At 27.4% G+C, this 17376-nt stretch overlaps 4 protein-coding genes across 4 annotated transcripts in view; 2 read left to right on the top strand and 2 right to left on the bottom strand.

Annotated features, from left to right (window-relative positions):
- The first annotated feature begins 466 nt into the window (after window positions 1–466).
- On the top strand, window positions 467–2531 carry LOC119669725 (RB-associated KRAB zinc finger protein). The gene has a single exon (XM_038079729.1). The coding sequence runs from the start codon at window positions 654–656 to the stop codon at window positions 1704–1706; it is 1053 nt and encodes a 350-aa protein (XP_037935657.1). The 5' UTR covers window positions 467–653; the 3' UTR covers window positions 1707–2531.
- Window positions 2532–2755: 224 nt separating this feature from the next.
- On the bottom strand, window positions 2756–3689 carry LOC119669137 (NADH dehydrogenase [ubiquinone] 1 alpha subcomplex subunit 13). The gene is made up of 4 exons (XM_038078933.1): window positions 3591–3689; window positions 3413–3534; window positions 3127–3347; window positions 2756–3057 (listed from the first exon to the last, which is right to left on the bottom strand). The coding sequence occupies exons 2-4, from the start codon at window positions 3519–3521 to the stop codon at window positions 2920–2922; spliced, it is 468 nt and encodes a 155-aa protein (XP_037934861.1). The 5' UTR covers window positions 3522–3534; window positions 3591–3689; the 3' UTR covers window positions 2756–2919.
- A 1523-nt stretch (window positions 3690–5212) lies between these two features.
- The window catches only part of LOC119669713 (nuclear RNA export factor 1), a 226599-nt gene continuing 214435 nt past the window's right edge, over window positions 5213–17376 (bottom strand). Inside the window, exons 4-11 of the mRNA XM_038079716.1 lie at window positions 12194–12715; window positions 12008–12117; window positions 7434–7470; window positions 7127–7353; window positions 6902–7070; window positions 5783–6061; window positions 5434–5717; window positions 5213–5370 (exon numbers count right to left, since the gene is read on the bottom strand). Of these exons, the coding sequence (XP_037935644.1) occupies window positions 5268–5370; window positions 5434–5717; window positions 5783–6061; window positions 6902–7070; window positions 7127–7353; window positions 7434–7470; window positions 12008–12117; window positions 12194–12715 (1731 nt within the window). The 3' untranslated portion in view covers window positions 5213–5267. The remainder of the gene's footprint in view (window positions 5371–5433; window positions 5718–5782; window positions 6062–6901; window positions 7071–7126; window positions 7354–7433; window positions 7471–12007; window positions 12118–12193; window positions 12716–17376) is intronic.
- Window positions 14907–15771, top strand: LOC119669722. Its single transcript, XM_038079725.1, has 2 exons — window positions 14907–15148; window positions 15207–15771. The coding sequence occupies exons 1-2, from the start codon at window positions 15014–15016 to the stop codon at window positions 15390–15392; spliced, it is 321 nt and encodes a 106-aa protein (XP_037935653.1). The 5' UTR covers window positions 14907–15013; the 3' UTR covers window positions 15393–15771.

The raw sequence follows: 17376 nt of genomic DNA, 5'->3' as shown, positions 1-17376 counted from the left end.
TTACTTAGTGCGTCATATAATAAATAAATTTTAAATTAATTTTATGACAAGACTATGTTTATTATATATTAATTATATTGACTTATCTGTAACAAATCGTCATCAGTTCTTCAAATGAAATTTTATTTTTAATATATTATTTCTTGTGTGTAATATTAGATTTTATTATTACTGCTACTTAGTTATTATCTAGATTTACAAGTTGTGTAATATGTTATTTATTTATTTACTGTACATATTTATTTTTTCATATTTAATTATATATATATATATATAATAATATAGTCAATACGATTAAAATTATAATCATATTTACTTTGCTGAATATAATTATTACAATAATATTTTGCATTAAGTACAGCGGCTGCACTATGTACTAAATTAATTATTTAAATTATTTTCCTATACCGCCACTGTTTGGACAAGTAAATTTCATGAATCATACAATGCTGCCAACATTGTCTTCGTATGAAATATTGGCAATTCGGGCCTCCATTTTGATGTTGTTGCCACAGTCGAATTTTCCGCAGAAACAGGGAAGCAGTGAATTACGAAGTAGTGAAAAAATCAACTCGGAGAAAGAGCTTACCAGCTGCTTAGAAATTTAAAGTAATTAAAATTATATATATTTTTGTAATTAAATTTGAATAAATATGGAAGCAAAAAGAACCAAATATGCGACCATAACTACTAGTGCTGTTAAACAAGAACTCGTGCCTGTATTGATACAAGACCCGAATAGTGGCGAACAACAATACGCATATGCATTCGCAAACGCTGAAGAAGCTGAATCCGCGGTGGCATCATTGGCACATCAACAACATCATCTTGAAGCAATCAGTGAAGCGCATGAAGTGATAATTGATGAAAACGGACGTGCTGTAACAATACAACAGCTTGTCACGGATGAAAATAATACGGTCGAGGAAGTTGAAGCTATCGAGGAAGCCGATGGTACAACAACATTTGTACAATTTGTGTCAGCTGCAGATTGCACTATACTGGATAGCGGTGGTGAAGGCGAAGGCGAGGGTGAAGTTGATGGTGATGGCGATGGCGATGGTGACGGAGACAATAATAAGAGTCCGACTGAAGATTCATATTATCGTTCAAAAACATTTTATTGTTCAAATTGTGGAAATTGCTATAGCGCTGCTGGTTCACTAAAATTGCATATGCGTGCTTGCATACGTCAACGGCAAGAGGTTCCGCCCGAAGATCGAAAATGTGAAATATGTAATAAAGTGTTTAATTCGGTGTCTTACTTGAAGGAGCATATGATGCGTCATACAGGCGAAGGTCCAAGACGGTGTACACGTTGCTATCGTAAGTTTGTTGATGATGATAAATATCAAGCACACATAGAGACGCACAAACAACAAGATAAATTAGAGGCTGAAGCAGCTGCACTGGCTGAACAACACGGCGGAAAGAAAGTTGTCTTAAAAGAATTTACGTGCTCCTTCTGTTCTACAAATTTCACTGTTGTATTTGAAGCTGGTCAAGTGAAAAGACGTTATGCTTGTGATTATTGCCGTGAGAAGTATTCCAATGCAGAGATGTTGAAACGGCATAAACAAACAGTTGATGATAAACGTGAATTCCCCTGCACGCGTTGTGGTAGGAAATTTGTATTCGAGGGATTCTTACAACGACATATACCAACTTGTGACGGCACCATCAAACGTCGTAGAGATATTAAGTAAATTTAATTATGTTTATAAACATTGTACTAATTTACATTATATTTTATGTAATTAATTGTTTATTTTTTAACATAACATTAAACTTAGTTATAACATTAGTTTGTTCAAGATAAATGCGGCAACGTTGAAATATGATATATATATTCTAATTCTGTTATCATATAAAACGTAATAATAATGCGAAAACTGGTATTGTATAATTACAAATAAATAAAGCCAAATTATATGTAAAATAAGTTTCGTCTATGTAATTCTTTTAAATTAAACAAGGAAAAATATTGTGAACTGCTTTTAAGATATTTATTAAGTTTGAATATCGAATATTGTTTTCTTCAACAATGCATAACGCAGTTAAAAAGTGGTACCAACAATGACAGGGAGCTACTCGTAGAGTGGCTACGACTAAGTGCCGTTCAGCAAACCCAAAAGAGACTACAGGAAAAATTACTAGGACAACATAATCCTTAAATCTTAGTAGACAGACTAGCCATATGGCGGCTAGCAATACATTAGAGCAAACTAGTATTATTCACCCGAATTATATATATAGCGGTAGCAGCTATTTTTTATTGTATATAATTAATATTAATAATTAATATAATTTTAACCTTCTAATTAATATTATTTATAATAATTTTTTGGTATCGTCTAAATCATGTCATCCATTTTGACAACATTTATAATAATTAAAACCGTTGCGAGTAGCTAAAAAGTGTTTCTAGTCTGGACAAATTTGTGTACATAGTACTTTGATTAATTTTATTTATATATCTGTTTTAATATTAGTTTAATTGCAACGATTTTGTTTCAAATTCCAAGCCTGATTCAATTATTACTGAGTGCAATTTTATAAAATTTGCTTCACATTCTTAGTGAGTTTGATCATTACTACTTCTTAATATAAATCCTATTTTAATTTTTAAATATATGTTTATATATATTAACATATATAAATAGTTGTAATGATTCTTATACTAAGCCACAAAATTCGTTAACTTTCATAAAATATGAATGCTTATTCATAATTTTCCACTTAAATAAAAGCAAAGTTATAATAGTATCGCTTTTAACTTTAAGTAATTTAATTTATTTAACAAAATTGGCATTATTTAACCAAATAAATTGTGTTTCACTTATACAAGAATTGTACAATTCAAAGCAAATCATTGACAACTGCACCAGATTCCATAGTATTTTTTTTTATTGTACATATTTACCTCCACAATTTAATATGTTCACGTTTATTTTTTGCACTGTTTTCAGCGTGAGCATAGAATTCCATAAATATTGGTGTGATTAATTTATCCTTTGGTACTGTTTTGTAAATAGGTTCACCATAATAAGTACCAACCTAGAAAAGTTGTTTTATTAATAAATCTCAAAATTTTATAGATTTGACCAATATTAATCATATGCTTACTTCCCAACCGGGTACATTGGCCATCAGTTTAGCCTCTTCGTCACGATTGCGACGTAATTGCTTAAGATATTCACGATCACGTTCTGCAATGAGTATGGGAAACATAACATTCTGTGCGGAACGCATTTCAATTTCCTCTCGCTTTACTTTTTTTGTTGTCAGATAATACATATACAAGCCAAAAGTGGTTACAGCAGCATAACCAGCAAGAAATTGATAGCCTATAATAGTGTTATTAAAAAAAAGATTTTAATTGCTAATTGGAATATTTATTTTAGAAGATTACCAGTGAAATAGGTTTTGGCAGGCACTCGAGCGAAGTTAATTCTCTTATATCCCCCAGGTGGTGGTAAATCCTGTGCTCTACTAGCAGTTGCAGCTCCAGCACAGTCCATTTTGTTGTTTATTCTATTTTAAATAGTAATATAATACTTTGCTTAAAGAAAAAAAAATGATTATTTTACCTAATCGGAACTGTAAAATTATGTTTTGCATAACAGCAGGGCTGCCAACACACAAAAATGTACTAAACTTTGACAGCTGAAATGTCACTTATGTCAAAGCGTAGTAGCTAAGAAATCTTAGAGATAAACAATGGGCAATGTTATTTATTTTACACTTTTAAATTAAATAATAATAAAATTATTATAAATTAAAAAGGGGATGAAATATCTGTATACATTATTGTACATTTATAGTTATAATTCTTCATTTGAATTGTCACCTTCGCCTGCCCATGGAGTGTGAAGGTTAAGGTTTTAAATTGTGAAAAATAAACAATCTGGAAAGGAACATATTTCAAATTACCCGCGCAACATAAAAATTACTAATTATAATTTATGTTTTTTTTGTAGTTTACACTTTAGCTTATGTTACGTAAGTCAGCATAAATTTGTTCTTGCTTTTGTTTGAAATTTGTCTTGGTTTTTGTTTGTTAAATTTGCCCCCAGTATTGCCCCACTACATTGAAACTTACGGGATAGTATTCACAAACTCCAACGGGCAAAAAGAAGTAAATAAGGATTAACATCATAATATCATAGAAACTGCAGTTTTACTCTCGCCGTTACGTGGTTCATCTGTTCTCCTGTCTTACAACGCACAAAAACCTATGACCAATTGACCTTTGAACCCAACCCATTGAAGTAACCAGGTTTCTCCGTTTGTATATATATATATATATATAATATTCAATTAAATCCCATCCACCCCTTATCATCATTCCCCATCTACATCCACAGCCATGTAATTGTCATGTGTTATCTGCTTACAGGTCCCAGCGAGTTATACCAACAACATAAAGCCTCTATTACAATTTTCACAGACTGTTCTAGGTTTTAAAATAATTTTAAATATTGTAACACCATTAAATTAACGCTTCTGTTGCAATTAAATCAAAAACAATTTGGTAGCTGTTTTGTAAATGCACTGATGTATTGTTAAACGTTCATATGTGACATCTTGGATAAGCATATATTACATCAATAAAAAATTATTATATTGTAAAATATATATCATTATATAGTAATAGAGAAGGTGGGCGATAGTAAAAGCATAAAATTACAAACAATTAAGCCAATATATATTTTCTAATGCCACTAATAATGGATATTTGACAATATCAGGCTGGTCAGCACAACATATTTGCAGGCTTAAAAAATAATTTTCGTATTATAGTTTTCTCACTATTACCCCCCTCTTTTTTATGGACATTAAATTGTTAATAATATACTAATGTTATAATTGTAGACTAAAATTAATTTACATGTTTTATTATAATAGATTTATTCATACATAAGCTATTTTGCTATTTTGATTTTTTTTTAATTATCAAAATTAATTTTCTGGAAATTTAATATATTAAAATTATTTTGTGTGTACTAGAGTTGGACAATTTTAATTGCTTTTTTTATAATTATTATTATTATACATATTGTATAGACACTTAACAACAGAAAAGTTCAATACAAAAAAAATTAATTTGTGTACACACTCACTACAATGTAATTTAATTATATTTTAACTGAAAATAATTCAATTTTGTACAAATTCATTAAATGGTAAAGCACGACTAAAAAACATTAAATTCTCTTTAGAATAAAAAAATTAAAATTATTTGAAAAAAATTGATATTTAATTTTTTATGATAATTTAAATGCATCTGGTGGAATCCGGCCTTCGTTGTATGCCTTCTCAAACATGTGACAAGCGGTATCGAAATCCCATTGATTTTCAGAGAGACACCTAAAATATAATTTTATTATATATATCGAGTTTATTAAAAAAAAAAATTTAAAAAATAATTACTTCTCACAGAACATGAAATTCATCTTGCTCTTTTCATGCAAAGCGTGCACCATACGTATTTTAGTAGCGTCATCTGGTATACCGATATTAGCTACGTTGCTAGTTGCATTTTCATTGATATTTCCTTGAACCGCTAAAGGTAACTGCATTCCACTTGTAGAAGCTTGATTTATATTTATTTGATTAATTGCATTAGGTAACTGCATGGCTGCTGCAGATGTAGACGCACCATTCAAATTTATTTGACTCATTGCGTTTGGTAAATACATTGCATCGGCAGATGCCTGTAGATGCGAATGAAGGAAAATTGATTTATAAATAAAAAGATAAAAAAATAATAAATACGTACTCCTGGTTGCAGACGAGATTGGATGTTGGTAGCAGCTTGCATATTGGTCATTGTAGAATTTTGTGCTTCAGTCATACCCACAGATTTTTTCATAAACGATTTACTTTGTGCTTGAGTAGCATTTGATATATAAATCAATTCATTACGAATGGCCAATGTATTTCCGGTACGCAAAAGAAAGTATGTACGTGCGAAAGTCCGAATATTACCGTTGGTTGCGGTTGGGCTAGTATCGACCTCTTGAAACAATCCAGTGACTGTAAATATCACAACTTCGTCCTAAAATAAAAATAAAATTGATGAGTACAGAATAAATACTTAGGATATATCATAAAATACTCATGACAGGATAAAATATTATCTAAAGAAACTGAGCATTAACTTCAATGAAACTTGTAGGCTTTACAGGGAGGACAATTAGACAATAATAAGTATAATAATAATAAGACAATAATAACTTTTTAAGTGCTTAGCCGACACTGATGACAAACGGAAGAGATGCTGAGATCTTTAGGTTGCAGTGCAAGTTTATTCCAAACTTAATAATATTGATATGTTTTTTAAAATAAACTTTTAATTTAAATTAATAATTACAATTAATTAGAGCACTATGAATAAATTTTAAAATAAAAACTTTGAGTTTTATTGTTATGAAATTAACAATATTTTTGGTAGATCGGTATATAATAATATATAATAATAATATATTTACTCTTCTTTGTTCTTTTAATGCTTAAGTTGAAAGCATGAAGTCAAATGAATCTATCAGATATAGTCTATATGTCGGTTTATTACATATAAAATTTAAAATATTCAGGCTGATTTTAAACCGACCTTAAATTGTTGTTCTAGTAAGAGGGAATCTATGTAGCAGATACTATTAAGGGAATTACAAATACGAATAAGTTAAGTGAAGTGAAGGAAGAGGATAAGTGGGAATTTAATAGACATGAACATCAAGTTTATAAACACAAACACTAAAAGTTTTGTTGATGTGCTTCAGATTTTATTTAGTGTACTCAACGTGTAGTGTAGTGCTTACAAAACAGTACACTATGTTTGGTATTTTACAATTTATTTTATTTTAGTGGTTTAAACAAAAAACAAAAACGTACTCACCGAAATAAAAGTCAAATCCACAGTAAAAGAAGATTTATCATGTATAACACGAGGCCATTCCGCAAGTGTTGAAACAATTGCTAAAGGACCGATTTTCATATTTCGAGTTTGTGAATCATTAGCAACTAATCGCTTCAAATTGCGGTTATATTTCCAGAATGATGATAATCTAAAACAAATTAAAATCAATTTTTTTCCATTATAATACACACATATATATCGTACCTGCCAGCTTGGCTTGCTGGTGCTACACTAATCGACATTAATGCTTTCTCATGATAAGCATCCAACAACGGTTGGCGATTCTCTGAATCGAATATTAGAAAATATTGGCTTAGGAAAGTCTGGAGCATGGAAGCAGCTGACTCCTGAATCAAACATGATGCGTGCGATTTTGGTAATTTACCTTGGTATGAGTCTAACGAAACTAGAGGCAATAACTCAGCTCCATCCTATATAATGTGAACAAATAAATAAATTTGTATGAAAACATTTTTAGAATTATTTTTTTTATTATCTGAATGAAACCCACCAGTTTTTTCAATTGTGGAAATTTACGACGGACCTCACTGCGAATATATTTTAAATTGTTATAAATTTTAATTATAGTTATATGGTTTTTTTTACAAAAATAAATGTTGAGTATATTTAAAGAGTATCAAATTAAATATTTTTAAAGTTTAAATTAGTTGGTTGCTTGACGTTGTTTAAGGCAAATCACAGGATCAAAAGTGCAGAAATTCCAAAAACTATTTATTGTTTATTATTTCTAGGATTTTCTATTTCATGAAGGCATTTACAGCATTTATTTTAAATTAAAAATGTCTTAGAAAACAATATGTTAAATTTATTTTCATCTAAAATGAAATTATAATTAAATTATGTTATTTTTTTGAATATAAATTATATATGGTAATGAAAAATCTGTTAAAAAATAATATAGCTTTCATTTTTATCACACGAAAAGTCAAATTGAGAATATTTTTAATTTAATTATTAACATATTTAAAAAGTTAAAGTTATTTAAGCAACCACTGAAAAAGTCTGACAGTTCAGTTATTTATTTTCAATTAAAAATAATATTATTGTCTATAAATCAAATTATGTTATAAGTAATTAATAAACTTTAAATATATATAAATTACTTATACATAATAATTATAAATTATAATCATTGTAATATGTATTACTACATATGCAAATATATAAAATTTATACATATTTTTTTTTTTTAATTTATATTACAATTTAAAATATTAATTTGTTTTTCTTTTTACATATCATGTAAATTTTAAACCAAACGAAAAAACAAATGAATAATTTTGCAAAACGATCTTTCAACGTCATCGAATTATATGTTTGTCGAAACCAGAACTCAAGAAAATTTAAAGACGTTAGTCACAATAGCGTCTTACTTGTACTTTTAATCAAACCAACATTTAAAAATAACTTAGTACTTTTAAAGCAATTTAAAATTGTATTATAAAAATTATAATGAGTAAAATGATTTAATTTTTAAACGTCATTATTAACAACTCAAAAAATTTGTTTTGCCATCTCACATTCTAAGGCAGTCTTTTTAATACCTTTTATTTATAATAAAAATGTATTTTTTATATATGTATTTTAATTTTTTGTTTGTTTTTTTTTTAATTCTTTTTTCTTTTAAAACAGAAATAAACCAATACTTATTTATCAAAATGATCGAAATACTAAAATATTTTTATACATACATATATTTAACATTATTCTATCTTGTATAACTTATTTATAATTATATATTTTTTGAATTTATGTGTTTAGTATTTGTTATAAGTATAATAAGATCTGTTTTAGGTTTTTTATTTTAATATGATTTATTCATTTTTATTGATAAGTTTTTAGTTTATTTAGTTTTATATTTTTGTGTTAATATTGTAAGCAAAAAAAATGCTTACTCACAAAATTTAATTCCATATATAAAACTTTTTAGTGGCGTATGCAAGCACTTACAAACCTCTGAGTATTAACCAACTATAAGCTTTCCATATTGTTAATATAAAGTGCTATTATCTTGCTATTAAATATTTTTGCAAGTGGTTTCAAAAGCTAATATGGTATTATACTGGTAATCTCATAAAGCGAGGTAGAGTGTTTTTTATTTTTATTTTGTTATAGATTTATTTTATTTATATTGTTATACAGTTGATTAAATTTATACAGAATAAATTAATAGAATATGTAAAATATATGCCGTTTTAAAAAATTAATAAATATATTAAAAAATTTTTAAAAAGGTTTATTTTCGTTTTTGAAAATTTTTTTTACGAATTCAAAATCTTTTCAATATTTTTTTATATTTTACATTTTTTCTTTTATATTTTTTTTTTGTTTTTTTTTTAATACATATGTTTGTTTTTTTGAATTTTTTTTTTTATAAATACATTTTCATTGCTAAATATATATAGAAAATATTTAAGTAATAAAATGTAATAATGCTTACTCATTTATACAATTTTTAATTGCCTTAATTTATTATAATATATTTACTTGCATGCGTTTATGTTATTTTTAAATATTTAAATATTCATTTGTTTTGTTTTGGTTTTTTCAAATACATTTTTTCATTACATAGCATGCGTATTATATGTTAAAATTTTAATATTTTTTGATTAATACAATTAAAAATACATCTATATACATATGCACAAATATAAACACATTTTTAGAAAATGTTTTCTAGTTATAGTATTGCACATTAAACTGAAATTTTTTCTAAATTATAATAAAATAATTTTAAGTAATAAAATACATGATTAACATTTGTTACTATTATAATAATTATGTTTAAAGAACGAATAAAAATGTTTGCATGTCTAGAATATAAATTTTTTATTGGCAATTAATTTTATTTGAAAAAATTTCAGTGAATATTATTATTAATATTAAATATTAATATTAAATGAAATTAGTACAAACATAACGAGTTAAAACATTAAAACTAAATATGTATTTCACATTGATAGTATATAGATGTATTATAAATGATAGTTACTTAAAAATTGTTTCAGTAGTTTAGTAATTAAAAATATTTATTTCGTTTTATTTTTCAAATGCTTAAATTATTATTTATATTCTAAAATACTTTCATTTATATAGAAAGTTAAAAGAAAGAGATTTCTTTTTAAATCAACTAATGCAAATTCATACAATTTGATGTTATTTTTTTTGTAATATTTAAAAAAATTATATTTATTTTATTTATAATAAAAATTTATTTTTTTTAATATATATTTTCACATATTTTACTAAATATATTTAATTATAAATATTTTTATTAAATAGAATTTTTGCTTTAGTTAACAATAATTGGAAATAATTTTCTTAATAAAAAATTTATTATAGTTAAATGCAATTTTTAAATATTTTTGTATTTTATTTATATTTATAAAATAATTTTTACATGATATAATAATTGAAATAATTTATATAATTTATAAATATTAAAATAAAATAAATAAATACTAAAATAAATTATTAACATTAAAATCACTATTGGCAGAATTTTTATTTTAATATTTTTTATATTAATTTTATAATTTTTTGTATAAATGTTTTTGTACGAATATAATTAAATATAATACATTAATATTTCAATGTAGCGTTTTCTGGCAATTGAGAAATACATTTTTTTGCGAGCGAAACAGAATTTGTCCCTATAAAAAATTTTTGATGTGAGCGAAAAAAAAAAACAAAAATAAATTAATTATTTAAATAAATTTTTCAATTCTTTTCCTACATAATAGCATATAGCATGTACAATCCCCACAGGCAAATGTCTACTTAATAGAAATTAAAACAGTATAAAACAGTGCCCAAGAGTAATAAAATTGTAAGAGAGTTGTTGTGGTAGCCCATAGGGATGTGCTAGTGTTGTCCCTTTTGGGTGTATTGAAGGGAACTTGGTCGTCGAATTTGACGAATGGCTCCGGATCTACGTTGGAATAATATAGCTTGCCTATTGTTTTTGTTTCAATTTTATTTAGATAAGCAAGAACTAGCTGTATGATTTATTTGAACATATTTCGAATAGTTTATACTTGCGTCTAAATGGGAATGTTAGTCAGTATGTACAAATAGTTGAAACGAGTGAATTTGAAGCTTAAGAAACTTAAGATCTCTGAGATATACATAAAAACTATTTATTTATTTATACAATTTGTCTCTATTTAAAAACTAGCTTATAATAATTCTAGAGCAAATAAAATGGCACTAAGTTCCAACAACGGGTCTATGTCTCGGATACACTCGCTAAAATCAAAGAACAACTAAGTGACTTAATAGCTCATTGGCGTGCTAAAAATTTGTAGATAATATATAACTTGTAGTTAATATATTTAGTTTTTATTTAATTAAAAAGAAATAAGTTATTTGAGTTGAAAATCTTAACACAAAGATAGTAAATGCACTTGAATTACAGGTGTTGTGTGCTTTTATAGCTCAGATGTTGTTGTTTTAACCGGATTGGCGAATTAAGAATGAAAATGGTTAGCGACTAATATTAGCGAATGACCCAGGAATGTAAATATATCTCTGCAGAAATTCAAATGAACAAAAATTGTTTTTGCGTATTTTTTTGTTGTTTTTTGTGCGTCTTTTATAGATAAATGTTTTTTATTTTATTTAAGTAAAAAATTATATCAAAACGAAAATGAACTTATTTTTAATTGCTATCATTCTTATCTTAACATCCCATTTAAAAAATTTATTTATTTATTTAATTTTTCGCTTTCAATCAGAGGGCCCTTATGACATGCTATATGCACTTATTATCTCAATCGAAGTAGTTAATATATAGATAGTAACACTGTATGATATTACATTTTATGTATTTTACCATTTAACGATTTATATATATATATTAGACATTTTTGTTTTTACATTTTGAGCAGCTGTTATGGAAAAGTTTTCTGCGCTTTCTTTCTTCAAACCTGGCGAAGCTGAAAAGTCTTAAACACCATATTTAGATTTTGATGTATATTATATCAAAATCTTTACAATTGGAATACTACTTACCCTTGCAACTATAATTGTTTTGCAAAAATTTAAAACATAAAATTTTGATACCTGATATAAAACTTTTGTTCCTTGAAACGATTGCGTAAAGGGTTACCCATTAAAGTTAATTCAACAAGTTTCATGTCGCGAAGAACCAACAAATTAGCCAATGACATAATCTATAAATACAATAAGTTTATAATGGATTAATTAAATCATTGTGAAAATAATAATATAGAATAACGAATTCATTACCTTATTATTATCCAAATACAGCGTTTTTAACTTAGGTAATCGAGTAGATGTATTTTTAAATCCTTCCAAATTTGTTAAAAAGTTTTGACTTAAGTTAAGTATCTCAACGTCTGGAGTAAACTCCGTCATTATGTTAAGTACCGCTGACATAACGTTGGGACGAATCAAAGCACAAAACTCGCTTTTGAAATTGGGATCTTTATGAAAACAGCTCAAATCCATACATTTAGTTCCTCGATCATATTTGTATGTCATAGCTAGCGCAATTTTTTGTTTTAGGTTATCATCGACTGTAATATAAGGGAAACCATCACGTACACGTAAATGTAAACGAAAACCATCATTCATTTGAATAGGTTTTTCATAAAATTTTAGCTTTTCAGCAACAGTATAATCTTCCAAGTAGAAAACAATGGAATTTTTCTCAATCCGCCAATAACAAGGCATGAATACCATCGGATGCAAAGCATTAAGTAATTCACGTACAACATCATCCCGTGAGTAACGGTGACCGCCATGGATCTGTAAATAATATTAAATTACAAAATTACTAAAATTATAAACGAAGAACATTTATTATCACTTTAATGATAATTTCATAAAATTAAGTTGTATAATTAAATGTTTCAATTTAATTTAACTGATTATATGCTCAATAATTAATTGTACCAGTTTCTAAAAATTAAGTCAACAAATTTTTTCGAGAACCTTAAAACTAGAACAAAATATCAACAAGAACTATAACAACACACATATTGTAGAATATGATAAGGTACATATGAATATAACGTGGGTTGGCGACAGAGTTCCCTAAGTTCCATTTGATAAAAAATGAAATAACTTGACAGGAAAAAACAAGAACAGCTTATAAACATACCCAAATCTACTCCGCTATAGAATCCAGCTTCCTTCAGGGATTATAGACTAATATTATATATAATGACGTATGCATTTGAGTACTATAATGCACCGCTAAACTTAAAACAGTGACAATTGTTGAATAAGAAATCATCAGTAACTTTATATGATGTATTTAGTAGAAAATTCATCCTAGTAAGCGCAAAGCATTAGGAAATCTATCTCCGCAAGAAAATAGATAGAAAGCGCCAAGTAGGCTTATGAAAACCTGGAAAAATACTATTGAAAGTGATATGCGATGCAGACGTGCAAACTAAGAGACAACCAAGAGTACCACGAGTTATAAATACTGCACAATGAAAGCTAAACCGAAATAGGATTAGGTAAGGTAAAATAAGAAGATCGATTGAGAATTGTTGTTTAAAGTGTAATTCTCACATTATTTTTATAAATACACTATACGACAAAACCGAGATCTTTTTTCTCCTTTAAGATGATCTCAAATTTGAGATCAACCAATTTGTTTCTTGTTGATACATATTCTAATAAAAAGACTTCAATACTGTAATATACTACTCTTTATCGACCGCCTATATATTCACAAAGAATTCATAAATTATGAAGACAAAAAAAAAAGAAATCTTTACTGTTAACTACTTTATTGTAATTTTTCAGTTTAGACCCCTTTTCTGACCTCCATCCTGTTGTTTGTTACACCTGTGTGTGTAGCATCACAATAGGCATGTTTGATTATGTATAAAAAGCGCGTTTGGATGGATTATATTCTTAAAAATATTTTAATTCATTTAGAATAAATTATGCGATGTATGTCACATTTAAAATATGTTTACAGACGAAAAAGTTTACATCTCGAAGCACCTATCGTCAATAAATAGATGACAAATAGGTGGGACTGACTACTTTAATAGGATATTTTTTATGTTAGTTTATTGAGAAATTTAACTGAGTTGGTTTCGCCATGGAATGGTATGTGTTGAAACAGCAAAAACAATATTTCTATAATATCTACTGAAGTCTCAGGCCGTAAGCTCCTCAAGAAGATAAAGGAACTAATCACAACAACAACAACATCTACTGAAGTCTGAAGAACAGATGTTAAAATCATGTGTATTCTCTTTTAAGCAAAGCCAAGATGTTTACCGACCACAATTTATTTTAATTTTTTGTCGAAGATTTCTCTGGTCTCCTTTACTGCTTTATATTGCAATATTTTGATAACATAACATCTACATTTTTAATAATATCGAATCAAAATAAGCATTTTTTAAAAACTTTTAGTGGGCCGGTAAAAAAATTTAATTGCTTTCTTATTATCATTAATCGAAGAGAAAACTAGGTGTTGACAATATCTTCACAAAGGAAATTAGTGTTACTTCTGTTTTTCGTTATTTCTTTTTCATTAAACATTTGTATTACAAAGGTTAAAGTTAGTATCATATATAAATTGCAAAAAAAAATAGAAAAAAGATTTTGTTGTTTAAATCTGGTTTTTTTTTTAAAGAAATGTTTCGAAATGCTGTGTTTCGAACCAAACCGTACCCGTAATTATATTGAAACCATAAAAACAAAAGAATTTATAGTCTTTAAACCATATTTCACAGTACTACCACATGCTTACGGTACAAGCACTGATTAGTAATCATTTATGAAGTATCAAAGAATATATCATTAACAATGTTTTAACTGATAAGACGTACCAGTACCAACAAATACCAAAGCAACTCAAAACATATATAGTTAATATCTATAAGTATTTTGCGTTGGCTTATGACAAATTCAAATTAGCGCAAGGCAAAAAAATTGAAAATAAATCGCATTTTGTATTCGACAACGACTGTCAGTGTTTGGTGCGAAAATATTCAAGAAGAACGTTAAGTTCAAATTAAAAATATTTAAATAAATAAATAAAAATTGTTAAAAAACTAATAATTGACAAAAAAAATGCATTTACCATTCTTTAAATGTTACTCAGGCGATTGTTGTTGTTGCGAAAGCAATGCAGATGATGAAACTATTTCTGATATATCATGGACACCCGGAGAATCAACAAAAAATATCGATATCAACCAAAATTTAGTGAGTTTGTGAAATGATTTATATATATATAATTCATATAATAATTCTATTTTTATAGAATATCAGTGATAATAGTGTATCAACTATTGTGGTAACGCAGCCAAGTGGTTCTGCAGCCGAATCAACTTCAGAGAGTACAGAAAGTAAACAAATTGAAGATATAACAATTGATATGCCTAAAAGTATTGGTGAGAAGGACCGTTTCACCGATATGTCAGAAACTATTTTTAAAAGAATTACTTAAATATAAATCATGAAATAGTATAAATAATAATATTAGTATAAAGCATTATTTGCTAATGAAATTTAGAGTACCTAAGAAATTTCAAATTTCAACGACTACACCCAATATATAAGATATAATTTAAATGTTATTCAGGGTCTCAAGTAAGCGCTCGGTAAATAGTTGCCTAGTAACAGTCCAAACCGATAATAACAAAATACATTGACCCGAAATGTGTTTTGTTGTTGCTGCATTGCAATGTTACTATTTTAATCGGTTACCGATATTACTCGGATTTGCGAATACCGCTATCAATAATTAGAGTTTCTAAGTAGCCTCAAAATACATTTATATATAAATAAAAACAAAAAAAAAGACTAATTGTAATTGAAAATGGAAAGTCGATTAAAAGTATTTGTTTATATGGTATTATTACTTTAAGTAAATTCAATTTTGTTTATACTTTTAAAACTAAGAAATTAATATTTCATTAATTTGGTTTACATTTAATGATTGATGTATTATTAAGATATTATAAATTTATTTTAAATAAAGATTATAACAGGCTCTCATTATAATTAATATAACAATTGTGTATATTTATTTATTGTAAACCAAAAGTGTTGATTAGTTGAACATCAATAACAAAACGATATACAGACCCAAGAAAGCCCACTTGAGCTCAAATAATGGCCCGTTGTGGTACCACAGGTTTGGAATTTGTGCATACATACGATGGTCAGCATACGATCAACGCCGAGAGACAACAATTTCTCCATCAGAAAAGGTAAACCAATCTGACAGTTTTTTGAACTTGGTTGGTTGCCCCTTTTTTGCAGAATGACAGCTCGGTTAGGTCGGTAAGGCTTCCCGAAAATTTTAGATCTTTTCTAAAATTTTATATATACAGAAACCTCTTAAAAATCTCCACAATGAAAGGATGAATGTGGGATATATAAAACAAAAAATCATATACACTCAACCTGTGCTAGTATTGCCATGGAAAGGTTGTAGTGTTATTATATGTATGGCAACGGGTCAAGGTATATTAGAAACAGAAGCATAAAATATAGAAATTTTAGTAATGAATAAAGCAACGTCTCTTTTGTTTATCCCTTGCGTTGTAACGATCAGGTTAAAATTTTTTGGAGCTTAACAACTTGAATAGATCTTCAAGGAATAGATCTTTAAGCAAAAACACATCTAACATGATGCCTACTACAAACCTGTATAGAGGTTTAGCTTTATTTTGAATTTGTGTAGCTTACGGTTAGACAGATTAACCTAACATAACAAACTTATTGAAAGACTGCAAAGCAAAAAATAGCAAGTAATATTATAATAAATAATATAATATAATTATATAATTTTATATATATATATTTTTATTATAATGTATTAAATAACGTTAAAAAATATTAAAGCTTTTTAATAAATGCTGCAGAATTTCTCATATTTTACATACATACATTAAGACTGAAAAGTTTCGAATTCTCATTTAAAATTCGCGCGCTGTATATTTTTCGATATTTTAAGTTTATGTAGTTTGGCAGCACTGTCCTTAATTACTATGCCAAAAATGAGCTCGATCTGTCAGACAGTTCGTTTACGGCAGCTGTTGAAACCAGTTCACCTCAGTAGTGCGTTGCGAAATGTCTTCGACGGTCGTACGACCGTCCTGGAAGGCTTTGTACCACTCATAAACTTGAGTTTTCGATAAAACTGATTCCCCATAAGCCTTTTGTAGCATTCGCAACGATTCTGCACACGAAATTTCGTTCGAAACACAAAATTTGATGCAAACTCTTTGTTCAATATTTTTTTCCATTGTTTTTTTCGCAACGCCCTACTGAGGTGAACTGGTTTCAACAGCTGCCGTAAACGAACTGTCTGACAGATCGCGCTCATTTTTGGCATAGTAATTAAGGACAGTGCTGCCAAACTACATAAACTTAAAATATCGGAAAATATACAGCGCGCGAATTTTAAATGAGAATTTCCGAAA

Source organism: Teleopsis dalmanni, chromosome 1, assembly GCF_002237135.1.
Source record: "Teleopsis dalmanni isolate 2A chromosome 1, ASM223713v2, whole genome shotgun sequence".
Taxonomy (NCBI): domain Eukaryota; kingdom Metazoa; phylum Arthropoda; class Insecta; order Diptera; family Diopsidae; genus Teleopsis; species Teleopsis dalmanni.
Note: the sequence above shows the minus strand (reverse complement) of the source record. Positions and strands in the feature narration are given on the sequence as shown.